Source organism: Cynocephalus volans, chromosome 13, assembly GCF_027409185.1.
Source record: "Cynocephalus volans isolate mCynVol1 chromosome 13, mCynVol1.pri, whole genome shotgun sequence".
Taxonomy (NCBI): Eukaryota; Metazoa; Chordata; class Mammalia; order Dermoptera; family Cynocephalidae; genus Cynocephalus; species Cynocephalus volans.
Genome location: NC_084472.1, coordinates 20,096,984 through 20,114,301, shown reverse-complemented (window position 1 = coordinate 20,114,301; position 17,318 = coordinate 20,096,984). Strand labels below are relative to the sequence as shown.

Sequence of the window (17,318 nt, the reverse complement as noted above, 5' to 3'; positions counted from 1 at the left end):
GAACTAAAAAAAGGTTGGGAAAGTCTGTTCTGAGCCTGGTTTTTCAAGTCATTTAAACAAATCCGTAATAGGATCTTGGTTTCTTACAAACTGTTTCTTAGCCTTTTTGCCTTTGTTTGCTCTTTGTCTCTGCCTCAGCTTCCCTTGATAATTTTCTCTCTTTTTCTTTTTTGATGTTTTTCTTTCCCCCACATTTTGCTGTAAGTCAACACAACCTTCCTGCTCTTTGCTGTTTCGCGATCTGTCTCGTCCAGCCCTGGGTTTCTCCCCAGAATGACAAACGTTGCATCTGAGATGCGGTGGTGCTCGGCCTCTCTGCCTGCAGCCACAGCACCCTGGGGTGTCCTCACATTCTAGTGGCCTTCCTACCTTGGCAGAAGGGGAAATCATGGGCTCCTGAGAGACATCTGTCACACCGCTGTCCTGTAATCCCCGGCTGGCATTCACACTGTCCAGTCACCGGGCTGCAGGGCATCTGGTAGGATCCGAGAGCTGAGCACTGGCAGGCTGGGTGAAGAGAACTCAGTGAGGCTCCGGGCAGCAAGACACGTGAGAGGCAGAACAGCACCCGGGACCAGAGCACAGCGGTGGGGCCAAAAAGGCCCAAGTGCAAGTTCCAGCTCCACCTCTTAGGTGATCTGGAGCCTGAAACAAGTCGCTCAACTTCTCCAAGCCTCAGTTTCCCCTCCCTTAAATGGGAGCAACTCCAGCATCCACTTGACAAGATTGTTGGGAGGATTAAATCACATAATACTTGAAAGAGCTGGGGGCAACTCCTGTCAGTATGAGCACTCAATACATGCTAGTTTTTATCGCTGCCAATTTCACATTCAGCGAGATTGGCTGGTGGTGGGTGAGGGCTTTGGGATGCTTCTTGTATACAGTAATCGGTGCTCAGAGGAGGAGGAGGAGGAGGGGATGTGTCTCATGGGGCAGGGGGGCACGTTAATTCCACATCCCACTGGGGATCAAGTGCAAACCATTCCAGTCCAGATCAACCTATAACTGTCCCCTGTTTTTTGCTGTCCTCCTCTCTTCATATCCATTTTCTCAGGGCCTACTACAGTGGAATAACCGTGGAAAAAGCTCTGCAGGCAGTGCTGAGAATGGATGCGAAAGGCATCCCAGTTTCTCTGCCCCACTTCACCTTCCATCATCTTTGGCTGAGGGTGAATAGACATGCACAGATTCTGGCCACTCCCCTCTCAGCCCCCTTCCCACTGCGCAGGTCCCTACTAGTCTCTGTGCAGCTGAACTCCCACCCGGCTGGAGTTGCTCAGTGTCACTCCCATCTGTCCTCCTTCTGGGGAGGAGGAGCAGTAGGAGAAGCCTAACTGACTTGTTCAGCTGGGGGGGGTTCACATCTTAAGAACTGGAAGGAATTGGAGAGATTGTCTCATTGAATTCCGCTATACTTGGTGAAGCTCAGAGGTCAGGTGACATTTCCGAAGTCATTGAATTAGACTGTAGCAAAGGACTTCAGCCTCTGGGGTCTGATATATGTGGATTCAATACCAGCTGTGCCATTTAACAGCTGTATAATCAAGAACAAGTTGCTTAGTCTCTTTAAGCCTCAGTTTCCTTTTCTGTAAACTGGAACTAATGATAGTACCCACTTCTTGAGGTCATTAGAGAATCACCAACAATAAGGTACGAAAAGCATTGAGCACAATACTTGACATAGAGAAAGTACTCAGCAGTGCTTGCTCTTAATAACATTAGAGCAATATTCTAATTACCCAAGTCCCCCAGTGCTCGAGGAGGTGCCGTTTACACTACCCCACACTGCAGTGATGGGAATCGATGAATTCATATTTCTGACCTCCAAATTTACATTCAGTGTATGCAGTAAAAAATACAACCTTGTTTGCAAGGTTTTAAAAATTCCACACTAGTTGGGGCCTTGGAAAATAAAAGATTTATAAAATAAAGTCCCAATTCTGGTGGTTTACTTTCAGGTAGCCTTGGGATCTATAAAGCCCCACATGACAAAGCCCTGGAGCCCAGAGCCCCTGTGGGGACAAGACCATTCTGTGTTCATTCTCTTTGACAGGGCTTGGCCCAGCCCCATGGATGGTGAGTTACTGTGGAAGTGCTTTTTAGTAATCACGATAATGAATTATAGACTTTGCCTTAGTTGTCATCAGAATGATAAAATAAACTCCCACTAATAGAAGGAAACTTAGCTAGTTTTCTCATTTACAAATTACCTGGGATTTCAATGAGCTAACTAACATATTCTCTGATCTCAAAGAGCAAAACATCCAGAAGAGGGGCTAGAGAATTATTGACATAGTGTGAAGCACCACCCCGCAAGAAACTAAATATGAGAAACGTGCCTAATGCCACTCCACCAGCTGTTGGCAGACAGCAGGACAAGGACTCAGCTCTACTACTGCTGTCTCCATCAGTTCTTTCATGGCCCCATGTTCCCACCAGGCTGGTCTGCAGAGATGAGGTCCCCACCCAGTGGCAGATTTCTAAATAAATGTTCTTGGGCTCTGTGATGGTTAATTTTATGTGTCAACTTGGCTAGGCTATGGTGCCCAGATCTTTGGTCAAACACCACCCTAGATGTTGTTGTGAAGGTGTATTTTAGATGAGATTAATATTTAAATCAGTAGACTGTGAGTAATGCAGATTATCTTACATAATGTGGGTGGGCCTCATCCAATCACTTGAAGGCCTTAAGAGAAAAAAGGCTGATATCCCCCAAGGAGGGAAAAAACTCTGCCTACAGCCTGCCTTTGGATTGAGCTGCAAAATCAGCTACTCCCTACGTCTCCAGCTTGCTGGCCTACCTTGCAGATTTTGGACTTGCCAGCCCCCACAAGTGCATAAACCCATTCCCTTCTCTTTCTCTCTTCCTTCCCCCACTCCCCCGCACACACACACTTATTCATATACCCTATTTGTTCTGTTTCTCTGGAGAACCCCGACAAATTCAGGTTTTGGAACCAAGAGGAAGGTTTCTAGAGAAACAGAATTTTAAGAATGAATTCTCTTATTAGGTTTTGGGGTTTTTGGAATTGGCTCTCTAATCTGATTAGATTTAAAGGCACTAATGACTCTATTTCCAGTAGTGAAGAGAGCACTGGTGGTCTATGATGTGATGTCCCAATAGAGAAACGCAGCAATGTCATTACTGGAGACTCCTAATCAATTACTTCTAAGAGGCAAAGTTCTGGGTGACCATGTATTTGATAACTTAAGACATTTTTATCAAACTAATATGATGAGATTGCCTTGTTGCTCCTAATTGCACTGGACAAAATGGGGGAGAAAAGGAGTTTAGGGATTTGAATTCCCAGCTCAGGCACAGCATAAATGACCTTAAAGTTTCTATGCCTTCCCTAAAAGAAACCCTTATTTCCTACAGCCTCAGGGCTGAGATTGCTGAAAACCAAACCCAGAGTCTCATCCTGCAAGTGGCTAAATTAACAATGCAAATTAAATTCCCAATCTTGCAGGGTATTCACTGTCAAAGTGAGGGCATTCATTGGGAAGAAATGGGATCCTAAAAATTGGTTTGGGGACATATGGGAAGATGGTGATGAAGATCCCCTAAACTCTGATGAGTCTCCTTTGCCAGTCAAAGCAGCCACTCCCCCCTGTCTGAGATTACCCTGCTTTTCCCGAGGAAACTGTAATGGCCTTCCCTGAGGTAGCTGCCTTGCAAGACACTGCTGATCCTCCTCAGGACCTGCCCTGACCTTCCTCTTTCCTTCTAGACTGACAACTACACTCTAGTCCCAACAGGCCCTAAAGGTGAGGTATAGAATGTGATCCATGAGGATGTGTGCCATGAGCATGTGTGCCACACTCCAAAAGAAAGATGTGATCTTCCTGATCTAAACAGAAAGTGATCTGAGGAATATGTGTGAGAGCAGATATTAAGGGTGTGGGAACTCCTGTCATTCAATTAGAAAACCTAAATGCAGTGGGGTTAATTGGATCCTGGGGTGCCAGAGGTCAAGCAAACAGCACTTAACCACCAAAAGCAAGTTGGGCATAGTTACCGTAATGGGCAGCAGAGTCAAAACAGTGATCAGAATAGTGTGGCTCATAGAGACCTACGTGCTGGCGACTTGATCGTGGTGCTCCTAGAAGTGACATGGATGGGAAGTCTACTAAATCCTTACTTATTTGTGTAAGTGGAAGAGTTCTATATCAAATGAACAAAAGTCTAACTTGAAAGATAAAAACAGAGAGTCATGCCTCCTCAATAACTTTCCAGACTTGAGCCAGTTTGCAGACCCAGAATTCCTTGAAGGAAGGACTTTACTACACTCACCAGAAATTTATAGTGTTTATCTTTCTCCCAGTCTTCCCCAAAGGGACCTGTGTCCTTTTACCAGAGTGACTGTGCATTGGGGGAAAGAAAATAATCAGATCTTTCAGGGATTACTGGACACTAGCTCTAAATTGACACTAATTCTAGGAGACCCAAAATGCCACCATGGCCCTCCAATCAGAGTAGGAGCTTATGGAGGTCAGGTGATCCATAGAGTTTTAGCTCAGGTCCATCTCACAGAGGGCCCACTGGGTTCCAGGAGCCATCCTATGGTTATGTCCCCAGTTCTGGAATTCATAACTGTTACAGACATACTCAGCAACTAGCAAAATCTTTACATTGGTTCCCTGACCTGTGGAGTGAGGGTTATTATGATGGGAAAGACCAAGTAAAAGCCATTAGAACTGCATCTACCTAAGAAAATTGTAAACCAAAAGCAATGCTGCATTCTTGCAGGAATTACAGAGATCAGTGCCACCATCAGGAACGTGAAGGATGCAGGGGTGGTAATTCCCACGATATCCCCATTCAATCATTTGACCTATGCACAGATCAGATGAATCTTGGAGAACAACAGTGGATTATCATAAACTCGACCAGGTAATGACTCCAATTGCAGCTGTTAGACCAGTTGTGGCTTCATTGCTTGAGCAAATTAACACATCCCCTGGTACCTGGCATGCAGCTATTGACCTGGCAAATGACTTTTTCCTCACAGTTCTTAGTAAAAATCAACAGAAGCAGTTTGCTTTCAAATAGCAAGGCCAGCAACACACTTTCACTGTCCTACCTCAGGGGTATATCAGTTCTCTGGCTTTGTGTCACAATTTAGTTCACAAGGATCTCAATCGCCTTTTCCTTCCACAAGACATCACACTGGTCCACTACACTGTAGTGAGCAAGAAGTATCAGCTACACTAGACTTATTGGTAAGACAGTTGGGTGTCAGAAGGTAGGGAACAAATCTGACAAAAAATCAAGGGCCCTCTATCTCAGCAAAATTTCTAGGGGTCAATTGGTTTGGGTCCCAGAAGAAGAGAAGGCTCTGCAACAGATCCAGGCTGCTGTGCAAGCTGCCCTGCCACTTAAACTATATGATTGAGCAGATCCAATGGTGTTTCAGTTGTCAGTGACAGATAGGGATGCTACTTAGAGCCTTTGGCAGGCTTCCACATGTGAATCACTATGCAGACCTTTAGGATTTTGGAGCAAATCCCTTTCATCCTCTGCAGATAACCACTTTCCTTTTGAGAAACAGCTTTTGGCTTGTCACTGAGCCTTAGTAGAGACTGAAAGATTAACATGGGCCATGAAGTTACCGTGTGACCTGAGCTGCCCATCATGATCTGACCCACAAGCCACAAAGTTGGGCATGCACAGCAGCACTCCATCATCAAATGGAAGTAGTATATATATCGGACACAAGCAGGCTCTGCAGAAGTAAGTTGCTTGAAGAAGTGGTTCCCACTCCTGCCACATGACCTTCTCTCTCTCATCCCATATCTATGGCCTCCTGGGGAGTTCCCTATGATAATTTGGCAAAGGAAGAAAAAAACTTAGGCCTGGTTTGAGGTGGATCTGCATGATACATAGGTGACATCCTACATATTGTAGGATGACTGTAGCACTTTAACCCCTTCTGTGGACATCCCTGAAGGACGGTAGTAAAGGAAATGTCCTCCAAGTGAGTAGAACTTTGTGCAGTGCACCTGGTTGTTCACTTTGCTAGGAAGGAGAAATGACCAGACATGCAATTATATACTGATTCATGAGTGGTGGCCAATGCTTTTATTCAATGGTCAGAAACTTGAAGGAACATAATTGGAAAATTGGTGACAAGGAGCTCTGGGGAAGAGGTATGGGTAAAAAAACCTCTCCAAATGGGTGGAAAACATGAATATTTTTCTGTCCTATGTGAATGCTCCCCAAAGGGTGACCTCAGCAGAGGAGGATTTAATAATTAAGTGGATAGGGTGATCCGTTCTGTGGACACCAGTCAGCCTCTTTCACAGCCACTTCTGTCATTGTTTGATGAGCTCATTAACAATGTGACCACGGTGGCTGGGATGGAGGTTGTACATGGCTCAGGAACATGGACTTCCACCAACCAAAGCCAACCTGGCTACAGCCACTGCTGAGTGCCCAATCTGCTAGAAGCAGAGACCAACACTGTGTCCCTGATACGGCACCATTCCTTGGTGTGATCAGCCAGCTACCTTGTGGCAGATTAATTACTTAGTACCCCTTCTATCACAGAAGGGGAAGTGTTTTGTTCTTACTAGAATGAACACTTACGGATACAGAAATGCCTTCCCTGCTTCTTCCATGGACTTACAGAATGCCTTATCCACCGCTGTGGTATTCAACACAGCATGGTTCTGATCAAGGAATTTACTTCACAGCAAATGAAGTGCAGCAGTGGACCCATGCTCATGGAATTCACTGGTCTTACCATGTCACCCACCATCCAGAACATTGGGCTTGATAGAACAATGGGATGACCTTTTAAAAACTCAGTTATAGTGCCAGCTAGGTGGCAATACCTTGCGGGGCTTGGACCAGGTTCTCTAGAAGACTGTATATGCTTTGAATTAATGCCCAGTATATGGTGCTGTTTCCCCCATAGCCAGGATTCACAAGTCCAGGAATCAAGGAGTGGAAATGGGAGTGGCACCATTCACTATTACCCCTAGGGATCCACGAGCAAAATTTTTGCTTCCTGTTCCCACTACCTATGTTCTGCTAGCCTAGACAGGTCTTTGTTCCAGAGGTAGGAATGATCCTGCCAGAAGATAAAACAATGATTCCATTGAACTGGAAGTTAAAACCACTACCTGGCCATTCTGGGCTCCTCATGCCTCTGAATTAACAGACAAAAATGGGAGTAATTGTGTTTCTCCACAATGGAGGTAAGGAAGAATATGTCTGGAATACAGGAGATCCCTTAGCGTGTCTCTGAGTACTACCATGCCCTGTGATTGAGGTCAATGGAAAACTACACCACCACAATTCAGGCTAGACTATTGATGGCCCAGATTCTTCAGGAATGAAGGTTTGGGTCACTGTACCAGGTAAAGAATCATTACCAGCTGAGGTGCTTGCTGAGGGCAAAGGACATATGGAATGGGTAGTGTAAGAAGGTTGTTACAAATGTCAGCTGTAACAAAGTGACCAGCAACAGCAATGAGGAATGTACTTGTAATGAGTATTTCTTCCTTATTTTGTTATGAATGTTGTGTGTGTGTGTGTGTGTGTGTGTGTGTGTGTGTGTGTAACAAGTATCTTTGGTTCCCCCCCATCCCCTTATCATGTAACATAAGATGCGTCGATGTTACACCATAGTATTTAAGTTACAGGATATTAAGAGGAGTGAACATCATCCAGGGACTTCGCTTCCTCTTTTGGGGAAAGGATTAGTGAGTTTTTGGTTGTGCACGGGATAGTCGTATGTATATTATGCAAAATTATGACCTTGTTTTTATTTGGAGATTAAGTATAGTTTAAGGAGGTATGTATGGGTGTCAAGTTGACAAGGGGTGAACTCGTGTTGGTTAATTTTATGAGTCAACTTGGCTAGGCCATGGTGCCCAGATGCTTGATCAAACTCCAATCTAGATGTTATTGTGAAGATATTTTTTAAACGAGATGCACATTTCAATCAGTAGACTGAGTAAAGCAGATCCCTTTCATCATGTTGGTGGGCCTCATCCAGTCATCTGAAAGCCTTAAGAGAAAAAGAATAATCTCCCCCAAAGAAGGAGGAGGAATTCTGCTTCCAGACTGTCTTCAGACTTGAGCTGCAGAATCATCTCTTCCGCGGGTCTCCAGCCTGCTGGCCTGCCCTGCAGATTTCAGACTTGCTGGCCCCACAGTCGCGTGAGCCAGTTCTTTAAAATGAATTTCTTTCTATTTAATGCACACATCCTAGCAGTTCTGTTTTTCTGGAGAACACTGGCTAGTACAGGCTCTTTCTGCTATTTCTGCCCTTAAGGAAAGTGAATGTGGAGAGAAAAAGACCCATGAAGGCAGTCGGAGTAGCTACCGGGAACACAGCGGCAGCAGTTCCACAGCATAATGGGAGTGCCACAGACACTGGCCCGTAGGGCAGAGGGGTTGTCCAGGGAGCCTCAGGGGGCGCAGTTACACTCTGGAGGTAAAAACAAAGACTTGCCCTTAAAAGCACATAAAATTGCGAATTACTCAATCTGGCATTACACTTCTCATTTCAATCCAACCGTCAGTGAAAACCGCCAAATCCCAAACCCAAACCCCAACTTTGGCAGCCCTTCCTCACTCTTGGAAATACTAGAAGGCTTCAAAAATATTAATTCTGCTCTTTGTTTTGGTCCAGGTCCTTTGGAGTTTCTGCAGTATTTTACTTCTTCCCATCCACTCCTCATTATTTCTGCCTTAAGACACTTTTATTCTCAAGAAGTATAAAAAATTATGGTAATAAAGGGCAAGGGTACCAGAGCTTGTCTGCCATGCTTTGCATGTCTGCCAGCAGCGAGCATGGTCCTGGTCCACAGCCCATGCCAGACAGATAGTTGTTAAATGAGAGAACCAGCAGCTCTGGAGACCCTTCTGGGGTCCAGGCCAGGCTAGGTCCTGGACGTGCGTTCTCTCGCTGAGTCGTGCCACGTTGCTGAGATGGGTATTTCCATGAATGTTGTCATCCTCTTCTCCCTCCATAAGAAGCTCATGAGACACTCCACAGACAACTCCACAGACACTCCACAGACAACATGTCAATTGTAAGTGAAACAGAGCTCCCTATTGTCTGAGGGGTGGCCCGCGATTTTGGAGGTTTTCCTGCTGGTAGAAAAGCAGGCTGGCACCTTCTTCAGTCGAAGCCACAAAGCCAACAGTCAGTTCCACGACACTTTCACAATTCACTTCTTTGGAACTGGGCATTGGGTAAATCAAATCTACAGAAAATCTTAAGCCCTTCCAACCAACCACCTCAATACACAAAAACCGAATGATAAAGCGCAAGGCCAGTTCAAGGCAAAATTGCACAGAACTTGGCTTCAGATGGCCCTCCCCACCAGCCCTGTGGTCTCCGTTTTCCCCCTGGAAGGGCTGAGAGGTTCTTCCAGGAGCATCCAAGCTGGAAACCTTCCCCAGCACCACCCGCCATCAGCCAGTGCCCTTGCCCTCGACCCTTGGCTACTTTGCCTGACTAATGAGAATATGTTCACAGGGAAGAGGGTGGTCTCTCACTGGCAACCATACTTACAGGACTTTTCTAGGGAAAGACCTGTTACCACAACGCAAAGACTACATCAGACTGTAACGGGGGCGGTTCTGGGTGCCGTGTCAGGCCGGCGTGGTGAGGCTTGGGGGCATCTGCGCTTCCTTCTGTGCGCCCCAGTTCAGACGTCCACACCCTCCCTCTGCTGTCCTCTGTTCTCAGTGCTGACTAGTTGCAGCCTGGCAAGCTGCACCAGCAAAGGAGGTGGGGGCACGGGGACGGTGGGAAAGAGGAAGAGAAAAATGAAGACCAGGAGGAGGGGAAAAAGGAGGAGGGGAAGCAGGAACGAGGGATGGGGAGGAGTAAACCTCCCACATGACCAAGTCAAGCAAGAGAGCTGCGGCTGCGCTCTGTGGCTGAAGACAGAGTTGAACCAAACATCGACATAAATAAAAAGTTGACATACCCACAGACTATCCTCCATTCTCGTCTCATGCCTGTGATTCAATTCACAGCTCTAAAAAAGAAAGTTATGGGGCACTTGAGTGGGTCGAAGCCAACGTGAAAAGAAGGCTGCATTGTACTTCGAAAAGTCTGGAGTAGATTAATTTAATGCAAAACATAAAGCTAAGCCTGTCGTTGGCAAGAACTGCTTAGAAGCGTTTTAAAATTCTCTTTGAAAAAGATTTTTAAAGACTTTAATGCAATAAAGAGGAAAGCCGTAAGAACATTTTTTTTTGGTTAGAATATACTGGGCCATCTGATGTAGCATTTCTGGCCATGTTGATTTGATTCTAAAATTCAACGGGTCAAGTAATCTACTCCCTCTAAAACAAGATCACAAAAGCTGTTAAAAAAAAAAAAGTGACCACAAGAGAAGGGAGACAGTCACAGACAGAGGTTCCATCATCCCAAGCTCTTCCCAGAATGGCTTAAATCTGCAACGACAAACTGCAGGGTCCACCTCGACATCCCCCAGGAGTAGGGCAGACGACGCATCTCCTGCACAACTGGGAAAACAGCCCTTCAGCACTGGCAGGCTCCTCCGAGGCTGGACATGCATAAGTAGGGACCACTGAGGCAGGACTTGAGGTGAACTGCTTCCCACTATCCCACTTGAATTCCAAAGCCTAACCCATGCCTTCTCTCCCCCTCATCCATGCCTTGTGGGTGGAGCTAAGGAGCAAGTGCAAAACAAGGGGGCCAGGGGCAGTATCAGAGCACATGAGCTACCTGTCCCTCTCTGCCTTGGAGGTGAGCCTCTCTCCCTCCACTGGAGTCACAACTTTGAAGCCCAGACCGAATCCAGCAGAGGCTGGCCACAAACATCCATCCACAGGGGTGGGGAGTACCTGCTGGTGTCCCTCTAGCCCCTCTCTCCAGTGGCCATGGGAAAATCTGATCACTCTCATGCTTCCAGTGGGGTTAGAAGGCTTTGGCAGACTTTTGCAAGCAGAGGTCCAAACCACCTCAACCAAAAATATAAATGAGAAAATAAATTTGCCTTTCTTTAAAGCCCAACTCCAATCTCTTAAAACAGGGAATACTGCATTATCTTCATGCACTGTTGCTGATTACAGAGCTTCTCATGTTAGGTGTCAGATTCTCAAGAAGAAAAATGCTAACCTCAGAGTTTTCCTAATCTCTCATAGGATTGGTCACTTTGGAGAACTAAGGGTTCTCAGAGAGCTGAGGGTTTTACTGACACATCATTTTGCCACCCCCCCCATCTTGGTTATGGCACCCAGAGTTTGCCATGAGGGAGCCTCTGTTCCCCTTGCTCTGATCATGCTGTTCAGATGGTGTGGACTCCACTCCTAGTTCCACGGGTGTGGAAAGACTCAGGCTTGGCCCATCAGAGCACTGAATTCCACAGCCATGGGACTGATTCAGGAATGGGCATGTGATCCAGTGAGGGCCAGTCTTGTCCTGGAGGAAAGCATACTCTTTTCCCCAAGTCTTGGACCTGGATGGCTATGTGTAACTCAGGCTGCCATAACAAGATACCACAGCCTGGGTGTCTTAAACACAGACATTTATTTTTTCCCAATTGTGGAAGCTACAAGTCCAAGATCAAGGTACTGGCCGATTTGGTTTCTGCTGAGGGTCTGCTTCCTGGCTTGCAGATAGCCACCTTCTCACTGTGTCCTCTGTATTAGCCCATTTTTGTTCCTTATAACAAAGTACCTGAAACTGTGTGATTTATAAAGAAAAATGAAATTTATTGCTTACAGTTTCTGAGGCTGAGAAGTCCAAAGTCCATCTGCTGGTGGTGTCAGTGACCTCGTGGCCTCCATTGCAAGAAGGTGGAAGCAGAGAGAGACTAACCCCCTCATTCACTCTCCTTTTAAAGCCCTCAGAACCACACCCCTGACCACCATTTTCAGCCTGTTCACTAGGGCACGGTCCTACAGTCCAATCACCTCTTCAAGGCTCCACCTTTCAATTACCGTAATAGAATCTCCCACCCTCTTAACAGTCACAGTGGGGGCTAAGTTTCTAATACATAAAACTTGGGGACACAATTCAAACTTCAGGGAGTTTGGGGGAACATAATTCAATCTACTACATCCTCACATGGTGGAGAGAGAGCAAGGGAGTCCTCCGGTTTCTGTTCTTACAAGGACACTAATCCTATCAGATCAGGGCTCCACCCATGACTGCATTTAACATTAATTGCTTCCTTACTCCAAATACAATCACACTGGGGGTTAGGGCCTCAACATATGAATTTGGGGGAGCACAATTCAGCCCATAGCAGTGTGTGCCTAAGAGCTGTTGGCTGCCATCTTACCATCACCTGAGGCTTGAGAAGGGAGCCAACACACAAGACCACAGAGTCGAAAGATGGAGAAAAGTGGATCTTGCCAACATCTTTTGAGACCCTGGATCAAGCTGTTCCTGAAACCAATATGTCTGGACTTTTCAGTTACAACCAATAAATTATTTTTGCCTTAAGCCAGTTTAGTTAACTTTCCTGTCACATGAAATTGTTAAGAATTTTAAGTGACTCTTTCATCATTAAAATGTTCTCATTTTAGCCATTTAAAGTAGTACTCTTACTAAAATGTATTATATACTTCCCTTCCTTCTGAAGCAGGTGCATTAGACACGATTGAATTACTTCTCTATGACCCAGAGCTAGCGTTACAATGCTCACTTACTTACACTAATGGTAAATACCCTCAGTACCTTCTGAGTTGGGTGGGATTATTTGCCCCTCATTAAATGTCCTCAGACGTTTACACTTCTTTGGTTTCATGTCTGTTTTTCTGTTTCCTCCCTTGCCCTAGAGTGTTGCCTTAGCAATCTTTCCCTCTCTTCTAAGTTATGTTTCTAATTCACCATGGGTTTGGCTTGGAAAACAAATAACCAAAGTTAGTACAATTATTAAAAAAAAGAGAGAGAGAGAGAATCTGGGCTGAGAGAGGCCTGTGGGATTCCCTTATCATGCATCTTTGGGGGATGCTTTTTGACTTTACAAAGGCAATACGGGGTTGGGGATCTTACTGCCTAGTTCTTACTTTTGCTCCAGATACGCAGCCATGTAACCAAATTCCAGCTAGATGGAAACATGGAATAATACTCTGCTGAAGGCCAAAGAATTATAGCATACATTTGAAAACAGTGATTTTTTTTCCAGAGGAAAAAAATGGTGAAAGTTTGGAGGTTTTATAGAAGTCTATGTTAACATAGGTAGAGAATTAAAAATGTTTCCAAAGTGGCTGTACCATTTTACATTCCCACTAACAATGAGGGTTCAAATTTCTGCACATCACTGCCAATTCTTATTGTCTCCCTTTCTAGTGGGTATGAAATGGTATTTCATTGCGGTTTTGATTTGCATTTACCTAATGACTAATGATATTAAACATCTTTTTATGCACTCATTGGCCATCTGCATATCTTTGTTGTAGAAATGTCTATTCAAATCCTTTGCTCGTTTTAAAATTAAATTGTCTTTTTATTACTGAACTATAAGGGTACTTTATATGTTCTTGATACTAGTACCATATCAGATACATAATTTACAAATATTTTCTTCCATTCTATGGTTTGTCTTACCACTTTCTTAATAAGTACAAAAGTTTTTCATTTTGATAAAGTCCAATTTATCTATTTTTTCTTTTGTTGCTTATGTTTTTGGTGGCATATCTAAGAACCTATTGACTAATCTAATGTTCTAAAGATTTATGCCTATGCTTTCTTCTAAGAGTTTTATAGTTTTAGCTCTACCACTTAGGTTTTTGATCATTTGGGGTTAATTTTTGTTTATGGTAGGAGGTAGAATCCATTCATATTGAATGTTATTATCAATACAGTTAGATTTTCCTCTGCCATTTTGCATTTTGGTTTTTATACATCTCATGTCTTTTCTATTCCTCTATTTCTCCTTTATTTCCCTCTTTTGTCTTAAATAGATGTTTTTTAGTATAACTTCTTACTTCCTTTAATGACTTTTTAATCATTTTTTGTTATCATCTTAGTGATTGCTCTAGGGATTACAAAAAAGAATCTACTTCAGACTTATATTGATTTAGTGCCATTGAAATACAGAAACTCTCCTCCTATGTAGCTCCATCCACTCCCCGTCTTTTGTGTGTTGTGACTGCTGTACATATTACATCTATATATGTTCAAGCCAGCAATACATTATTACAATTATTAATTAATATAATCTATGCCTTTAAGGAAGCTGATAGAAGGAGAGCAAGTATATATTTATAGAGTGTCTTTATAAACTTTACTTACCATGTCTAGTTCTCTTCATTTCTTCCTGTGGAGTTGCTGTCATTTCCTTACTCCAATACAACTTTATTCTCATCTGTCCCCTTTGTACTATTGTCAAATAGATTACATTTCTGTATGTTACAGGCCCAACAGTATGTAAGTATGCATGTATGTATGTGTGAATGTATTTGTACATATAGTTTTGTGCATTCTCTTTTAAGTCAGTCAAGAGAAGAAAGGATAAAAATATTTAATTATACTGTCTTTTGTAATTACTAACATGCTGTGGTTTGAATGTCCCTCCAAGCTCATATTGGACCTTAATCCCCACTATGGTATTTTAAAGGTTGGGGCCTTTAGAGGTGATTGGATTGAGAGAACTATGCTCATGAATGGATTAATCCATTCATGGAGTAATGGTTTAGAGAGTTATCATGGGTACGGACTGGCGGCTTTACAAGAACAAGCAAGCACTTAAAAATGCTTTTCCCTCCTTGCCATGCGATACCTTGGGCCACCACAGAACTTTGTAGAGACTCCCCACCAAGAAGAAGGCCCACACCAGATGCATTCTCTGGACCTTGGACTTCCTAGACTCCAAAACTGTAAGAAATAAATTTCATTTTCTTATAAATTACCCACTTTCAGGTATTCTGCTATAAGCAAAAGAAAGTGGACAAATGTACTACATAATTGCCTTTATCAACACTCTTAGTTTTTGCATGTAGATTCAAATTATTGTCTGGAGTTGCTTACTTTTAGCTTGAAATTCCTTCAGTATTTCTTTTAAGGCAGGTCAGCTAGCAATGAATTCTCTCAGTTTTTCCTCTGGGAATGTCTTTACTTTGCCTTCATTTTGAATAATAATTTTGATGGATTAAAGATTCCTTGTTGACAGTGTTTTACTTTCAGCACTTAGAACATGAAGTCCCACTTCCATTTAGCCTCCATTATTTCTCATGTGAAGTCAGCTGTTTCTCTAACTGGGGTTCCCTTGTTCACAATTAGTCATTTTTCTTTTGCTGCTTTCAACATTTTCTCTTTGTTGTTGTCTTTCAATATTTTAATTATGATGTGTCTGGTGTGTATCCCTCTGTATTTATCCTGCTTGGAGTTCATTAAGCTTCTTAGGTATGTAAGTTGTTTTTCATCAAACTTGGGAAGTTTTCATCTGTTATTTCTTTGACTATTTTTCCTGTCTCTTCTCTGTCTTCTCCTTCTGGTGCTCCCATTACACAAATGTTGGTGCACTTAATGGTATCACAAATTTCTCTGAGTTTCTGTTCACTTATCTTCATTCTTCTCTCTATTTTTCAGGCTGCATAATGTCTATCAATCTGTCATTAAGTATGCTGGTTCTTTCCTCTGCCAGCTCAAATCTGCTGTTGAACCCTTTTAATGAATTTTTCATTTCAGTTATTACACTTTATAACTCCAGAATTTTAATTTGCTTCTTTTTAATAATTTCTATCTCTTTATTGATATTCTCTATGGAGAGACATTGTCATCATACCTTTCTTTAATTCATTAAACATGATTTATTTCTTTATGCAGATTTATAATAGCTGCTTTAAATTCTTTGTTTGCTAGGTTTACTATCTGAGCCCATTCAAAGGAAGTTTCTATTGCCTGCTTTTTCACTCTGTGTATGGGTCACCCTTCTCTGTTTCTTTGAACATCTTATAACTTTCTTTTGAAAACCGGACATTTTAGGTAATATATTGTAGCAACTGTAGCTACTGATCTGTCATTATCAACAGGATTGTTGTATTGTTTGCCTGATTGGTTGTTTATTTGCTTAGTGACTTGGATGAACTAATGCTGCAAAGTCTATTTCCCCTGCAATGTTCAGCCTCTAATGTTCCTGCTAAGATTTTTACCCTTATTCTTGTCGTCTGGTCTTGCTACCTCAGCATCATCCCTGGGTTGGTACCAGCCATTTATTGATTGAAGGCAGTTTAAGCCTTGCTCAGTTACTCTTTATTATTAGATGTCTTTGTGGTTTGGAAGCTGCAATCACAGTCCAGGGAGTTAACTTTTATTCCCCCCAACCCCCACATTCAGCCAGGGACTACTAGTTTGGATTTTCTCTCTGATCATTGATGGCACAGCCTTGAGCATGCATACGGTCTTCTAGATGATCGAGGATGGATATGTCATTTTTAAGCCTGACTCCCTAGGAGTTGCCTGTGTCAGAGTAGCTTGTTCATTCAGTGTTTGGTCAGAGGTTGTGCTTAATTAAGTCCCCGGTGTCAGTGAGGCTCCACCATGTTGATGAGTTTGTATTCATTTTGGGAGATGTTTCTGAGTCTGCCCCTTGTCTTGCTCTGATTATCCTGAATAGGTACAGCCTAGTGTGTGCACAGTCTTCCCAACCTCCAGAATTATCTACGACCTTAGGAAGGCTCTTCTGGGCTGTTGTTTCTCTGATTTTCTCTATTACACTTCTGGCTGCTCTGATGATTTGCTTGCATTAGAGCTACCAGCCTCCTCTTAATTGCTATACACTAAGATCTTTATTGTTTCCTACAACACGCTTGGGTATGGAGTTGTCTACTCTATACAAAATAGTCAGTTCCTTCAGAAAGAGCTGCAGAGCTCTTTGTCCTTATGACATACCTTTCCTTTTGGGGAGAACCACTGTACCATCAGAGGTGGAGGTGGAGACCCACTTTTTCTGGAGCGATGCCCCTGCTCTACAAGTGGGAACTGGGGCAAGATGCAGCCCTTGTTCTTCTCAGCTTGCCCCTCCCAACACGGAGATCCATTCTATAAGCCAGCTGGGGAGAGGGTGATTTAGATCCCAGTATTCTCAGCCTGAAGTGCCTAAGTTGGAGCTTCCACCCTACAAGTGAGGGCTTGGTAGGGAAAGAGAGACCTGATTCTGCTGAGCCTACCTGGAATAGAGCTTCTGCAACACAGGGCTGCAGTGCGATGAGACACATCAGCAGCCCGCCACTCCCAGGATGAAACCATAGCTCCAAAGTGGGGTATATTATAAAGAGAGTGCCCATCTTCCTGGCCAGACATGCCCTGGGTAAAGCTTTTATAAGATGGAGTGGGGGGAGGGTAATAGGATGGGTCATGACTCAAATGTCA

The 17,318-nt window shown here is 43.6% G+C and overlaps 1 protein-coding gene across 1 annotated transcript in view; it reads right to left on the bottom strand.

Moving 5' to 3' along the window:
* LAMA3 (laminin subunit alpha 3) overlaps positions 1 to 17,318 on the bottom strand; it is a 242,277-nt gene that overhangs the window by 131,886 nt on the left and 93,073 nt on the right. The window contains exon 13 of the mRNA XM_063076630.1: positions 370 to 507. Within this exon, the coding sequence (XP_062932700.1) occupies positions 370 to 507 (138 nt within the window). The remainder of the gene's footprint in view (positions 1 to 369; positions 508 to 17,318) is intronic.